Consider the following 6,114-nt stretch of genomic DNA (forward strand, 5'->3'; position numbering starts at 1 on the left):
GTTGGGCCGACTTTTGTGTCCGCACCGACCCAAACGGACGCCAGCGGACGAAATGGATCGTCCCATTGGAGTTGCTCTTAAACTATCCTCTCTTTTTTTACGGAAAAAAACTTAAGCTATACAATGGTCATCTTTCACCACCTGTGATTGTTTTTAAGAATCCTGACGTTCCTACATTTTTCAGCTGTAGCGGACGTTTTTCTATATACCCCCTAAAAACACTAATATTAGTGATGTAAAAAGATCTTATATGAGGGTAGTGTTTTAAAAAAAATTAGTTTATAAAGGGAGTACATAACAGTCTGGAAACCTGAGGTATCCAATGGTTCCCATGTCTTCTTATACTTTGAGTCAAATTTTCATCAGGAGAGTTATATGTCACAACAAAGAATATAATTAAACACAGGTCATATTTTGGCCCAGAATACAAGAGAGATAAACCCGGTGGAGGAAGTACATAACATTAGATACATTGTGGGACATATCTTTACATTTGTATATACTCCCATTTGGTATTACAGATATAACTAGTTTTCTTCATAAACTTGATCAAAGTTTATAAATTTTAGACATTTTTAAAATTTTATATACACTACTCCATCCGTGCCATAATATAAAAGTGTTTTTTACACTAACAAAGTGAGTAAAATATATGCTACTCTTTTTTTTTAGGGTATGCTACTCAAACACCAAAAGGGCCTCATTTTGGATCTCAGGGCTCTCGAGTCTTGGCACTGTTCTATTTGCACTCCTCCCTTGACCCCAATATGGTTTTGACCCTTTTACTGAGCTTGACCATGTTGGTCACAAACTCACAATGTGATCACCACGTCACTGAGGGGATCTCACGTGCCATTCAAACTTTTCTCCCATCTCTGTCCACTTCTCCCACTTTACCCCATATCCAACCGTTGACCACTTTCTTCCCATTTTCACGCAGTTCGCCAGACTAGCAAAAGACGAGAACTACAAAATTCGTACTCCCTCCCGTGAAGGATGAAAGCGAATTCATCCAAACCAGATGGAGAGATGAATGGCAACGGCAAAAGTTCTTTGTTGAAATTCTTTTTCCAAGATTACAGTATTCCTTTGAATATCCGTTTTTTCCGGTCTACACAAACTTCATGAACAATACATGGAGTGTACAGAGACCTGACGATTAGAGGAATGTTCATCTTGACACATACTAGTACCACTTTTCCAAAATACACGACTTGCCAGCCATGTTTTTCTAGAAAAAACTACTATCAAAATTTGTACCTCTAGATTCATCATGGAAAATGGTTGCACAATACAATTTGATATGTAATATTTTTTGCGACATAGTTTGATACATTATTAACTTGCATAGGCAAGCTACAGTTAACAGTCAAAGGTGCTTATTAAAGACCTAAAAAAATCTAAAACGTCACGCATATACGTATTATGTAACGGAGGAAGTATAAATTTTGTTCATGTGGGAGTGAATGGAATTTCTACTAGATTGAAGCTCCATGGACAGATAGTCATAGCCCAAAGTCCTAGTATTTTACCAACATGATATAGTTTTCTTTGCTACAACATCTACGACACCAAATTAGTTTCACTATATATTTCATAAACATATATTTTTTATACTGTATATATTAACAGTTTTTTCTATGAAGTTGGTCAAACTTAAAGAAGTTTGACTTGTGGCAAATCTAGACCTTCTGATATTTTCAAACCGAAATGCATTTGTGTTCTTGTAGATGTTCTAATCCAAAGTACTCACTCCGTCTCAAAATAAATGACTCAACTTTAAACTAGTTTTAGTATAAAATTAGTATAAAATTGAGTCACTTATTTTTGAGAACGACTAGCAACTAGCAGTCAAACACGAAGGGAAGTCAAAAGATCGACTACAATAACAAACAAAAAACACACCGAGTGCACAGGAGAGTGCTACTACTACCACACAAGCAGAGAAAGCAGAGCAGCTCGTAATAACTTTTGGGCATGCCATCCTTTTCTACTCAATTGTCGACACCAGATACTTCTCTACACCAGTTTCCAATCAAACCCGAAATCACCAACATCGTATATGAGACATTGCACAAGAACGAAAGAAAGAAAGAAGAAAATCACATCAGGCAAAAGTTCTAACCTAGTCTTGGATTCGAGTTTCTAACCTATGACTATGGAACGTGGCGCTGCCGCGCCGTGCTACTCTTCGGAGCTGGAGTCCGTCAGGGCCTCGCCGTCGTAGTCGTCCTCCAGGCCCTGGGTCTGGTCGTCGGCGCCCTCGCTCTGGTCACCGGGTTGCTGCTGGTCCTGTGGCTCCCCGCCGGCGGCGACGAACTGCATCGGGCTGTAGCACGGCTGCTGCTGGTAGTTGCCGACGTTGATGGCCTGTGCGCCGGGGAAGTTGTTGAATTCTGCAGGGTTGGACTGGAACGCCCAGTAGTGCGTCGGGTGGTTGGGCGTGCCCCCGGCGGCGGGCGGCTGCTGAACCATCCACATGGCTGCCTGGGGAACCATCTGCTTGCCGTCCCCGGACGCCGGCACCTGTAGGGCGAAGAACGGGATGTGGCCTCCCGCGGGCGCCGCCGCGGCCGAGACGGGGGCGAGGCCGCTGGACACCGAAATCGCGCCGCCGCCGCCGTTGCCTTGCAGGAGGGGGTCGGCGGCCACGGGGGGCGCCGCGACGAGCGGACCCGCGCCGCCCGCCGCGCGCGTCGGCTGGAGCTTGCGCCGCTTGGACGCCGGCCCCGCGCCGTCGGCCCCCGCGGCAGAGGCCGACTCGGTGGGGATGCGGAGCACGCCGTCGACGGTGGTGGCGATCGCGGGCACCGTCCCCGTGCCCGTGGCGGCGACGATGGCCGGCTCCGACTGCTGCAGGAGCCAGCGGATGGTGTCGCCGTCCGTCTTGTGGCCGAGCTCGCGCGTGAGCTGCGCGACCCTGGCCGCGCAGGGCGCCGCCATGCGGATGCGCCGCCCGCGGCCCTCCACCTTGGTGTGCCGGTCGCGGTTCCGCGGCGGGAGCGCCACAGCGAGGCCGCCCAGGAACTCGCCCGGCGCCTGCTCCGGCTTCGGCACGATGGGCCCGTGCGCGGCGGCCGGGACCACCGCTATGGCCAGCGGCGCATTGCTGGCCGGCGCCGCCGACGCGGCGTCGTGGTAGCGCGCGTCCGTGGCCTGCTCGCCGTTGCCCTGCAGCTGCGACTCCATGGGAGATCGGATTTGGGGAGTTTTGCTTCGCTTGGGCTCCCTCTTCGGTTACGGCTTGGCGGCGGCGGCGGGGCGGCGTCTCGGCGAGTTCTTTGGCAGGAGAGGTTGGTTAGCGCTGGGCGGTGGGTCCGCGGATAGGGTTTTAGGGGCCACCGCTCCCTCCACCGGGCAATGGGCCCTGCTGGTGGGGACTGGACAATTCGGCCCATCAAATAAACATGATTTTAAGCATGCTCTGTTTCTTGTCTAAAAAAAACATGCTCTGTTTCAATTTCTCAAAAAAAAAACATTTCCTGTTTCAGTGCGCGGAAGCAAAGGAAATTTGGCTCAAACTCGGCTTGATAGAAGTGGTCAAAAAAGCTTGTGAGGTTGATCGGTCCGGTAGTGCTATTTTGAATTTTTTTAGGCGTATTCTGTTCTATTCCTGACTCCCGACTCCTCCCGTGTCGCTCCTGCGCGGCGACCGGGGGGAACCCTAGCGCCGCCGCGTCCTCGTCCCTCCCCCGACCTCTCCTCCTCGCCGCCGCCGGGGCGCACCGCCGCAAAACCCGGTCGGCGTCGGCGGCGGCGGGATCTCTTCTCCCACGACTCGCTGGATCTGGCGCGGGCGGATCGCGGCGGTTGTTGGCGGCGCACTGGAGGCGGGGCGCGCCGGCGCGGGCTTGGGGCCGACGGCAGGGCTCACGCTCGCGGTTTTCCCTAGTGTGCGTGGGAGTCCGCTCGGGGCGTGCGGTGGCGGGCGCTCCGGCGGGTGCAGGCGGCGGTGGTCCCTGTGCGCGGTCGGCGGCTCCGTCTCTGACCCGGACGGCGCGGGGGATGGCAGCGGCCCGGCGTGGCCAGCGATCGGGATGCGGTGGTGCCGGCGGCTCGCTGATCTGCCGGTGCTCCAGGGCTGCCTGGTGGTGCTGGTGGTGACGGCGGCCCGTGCACGAGAGTTGGATCCCTTCGAACTGATCTGGGTGAAAACTTGCCTTCGGCGTCTGCTAAGGCCGGCGGTGGCGGCGCTATCTGCGTCGTTCCCTTTTTGAAGGCATCGTCGTGAAGAAGTTCAAGGCCACTCTCTGCTACCTCCGGGGGAAACCCTAGATCGGATGACGGCGGCGCTCTGGTGTCGTTCCTTTCTTGGGGGCGTCATTCTTGGAGGTACACACGTGATCGAGGGACTAGAGGACGGATTCTTTGGTGGAGCGGCGATTCATCCTACACACTGATGGCGACAGATCTTGACGGCGTGGCGCAGTGCAGATTCGGAGTTCGCTGTGGGAGGATGGACTCACGCAGGAGGACGACGCTGTCGGGCGTCGTGGTGACGTCAATGGCAGAGAGACCTGGCACGGTACATGCAACAGTACAGCTCTGAAGATGGTTTGTTGGCAGGTGGCTGCGGCGGCCTCATACCCGGCAAGCGTCCTGGTTGAGGAGTGCGCCGGACTGTTAGGTGCCCCATACCCGGCAGGCGTCCTGGTTGGGACCTCGGGTCTTAGATGTTTAGGTTTGGCTGCGATGTCTGTTTGGTATTAGGCCTAGACTATCTGCGCCCCTTCATATTTCCTACAACCATGGTGTTTGTAACTAGGATATCAGTGTTTTGAACTAGGTCATCAGGAAAATCCTCGCAATTGGATAGGTGTAGCGACAGTTGTTGCTTAGACGATGGCTTTAGTTTTACTGTTGTATGGCTTTGTAAGATCTTGTGAGAATAATTAATAAAGTGGCCATATGCATCGCCCAGATGCAGAGGCCGGGGGTCATCCTCCTTTTCTAAAAAAAAGCAGAGTGGTTTATAAGAATCCAATCCAGTTGATGCATTCGTGAAGTACATAAGAGAAACAATTTTGACGTCGGCCTCATACATTTGGTGAAGAGAGACGGTCCATGCAGAAAGCTTGCAGTCCTTGTCGCATGCAGAACTATCAATTCAAATTTTGGTGTCAAGTTTTGTTAAAGGATCAGGTAAAGAGTCCCAACCAAAGTCGAGTATCTGGAATCAGGCGACTGATGAATTTATCTCTGTAAATGCTGATGCAAAGTTTGATATTGACATGGGTTCTAGAGCTACCGGCGTGGAGATTAGAGATGATAAGGGAAGATTCCTAGCAGCAAGCTCCCAGATCATTCCATTCGTGATAGATGCGGCAACTGCTGAAGCACAAGCAGTTTAGGACGGAATTCATCTTGCAAACCAACTTGGGTGTCAGAAATTGGTAATCCAATTGGAGAAGTCGCTAATATTCTTCAGAATTGGAGGGGGGAGGGGGGTTTGAACGACAACGGCTCGAGGACATATGCATCCAAGCAAGCTCATTCGACAACGTTCAATTCACATATTGTCCAAGCAAAGCAAATCGTGTGGCGCATACGCTAGCCTAGGAGTGTAATTCAGAGAAGTGTTTTTGGGCTGATGATCCCCCTAGCTATATTTTTATCGCTGTTAATTGACGATATAAGTGTGATTTAAATTAATATAGTAAGTCATAATGGCATTTCATAAAAAAGATGGGAAAATAGTAACTGGCGAACGTTCGCTGGGGGGCCAATCCCAGCGAACGCGCTCTCTCGCGTTGGATTGAAGGTACGTCAGATTTCGAAACTACTTCACTTTAAGATAAAATATAGCAAACACAATACCATTGAAAACATCTTCAACCACTGCACTTGCTACTGACGCGAACCTATACCTAGGAGAGCTGGGTTTGAATCCCAGAATCCCTTTTTTTTCTTGTTTAACGAGATGACAATTGTTCTAGAAAAAACTAACATGGCAGTTTATAAATTTTTGAACTATGTCACATGGCAATTTCAAAATTTCCCCTTTTTTTGTTCTATTTTGGACAATCAAGTTTTTTTGTACAAGACATTTTTTATTATTAAGGACGGCAGTTTTTATCATAAAGAGATGAGTTTTTTTTCTTATTAAGAGATGAC

At 50.2% G+C, this 6,114-nt stretch overlaps 1 protein-coding gene across 1 annotated transcript; it reads right to left on the bottom strand.

Annotated features, from left to right (window-relative positions):
• Window positions 1–1,886: 1,886 nt before the first annotated feature.
• On the bottom strand, window positions 1,887–3,436 carry LOC123125201 (transcription factor PCF2). The gene has a single exon (XM_044545728.1). The coding sequence runs from the start codon at window positions 3,187–3,189 to the stop codon at window positions 2,185–2,187; it is 1,005 nt and encodes a 334-aa protein (XP_044401663.1). The 5' UTR covers window positions 3,190–3,436; the 3' UTR covers window positions 1,887–2,184.
• Between the last annotated feature and the right edge of the window lie 2,678 nt (window positions 3,437–6,114).

The sequence above is a fragment of the Triticum aestivum genome, chromosome 5D (genome assembly GCF_018294505.1).
Source record: "Triticum aestivum cultivar Chinese Spring chromosome 5D, IWGSC CS RefSeq v2.1, whole genome shotgun sequence".
In the NCBI taxonomy this organism is placed as follows: domain Eukaryota; kingdom Viridiplantae; phylum Streptophyta; class Magnoliopsida; order Poales; family Poaceae; genus Triticum; species Triticum aestivum.

Excerpts from the sequence above, each read along its gene's own strand:
- LOC123125201 (XM_044545728.1), bottom strand. The coding sequence starts at position 3,189 with ATGGAGTCGCAGCTGCAGGGCAACGGCGAGCAGGCCACGGACGCGCGC.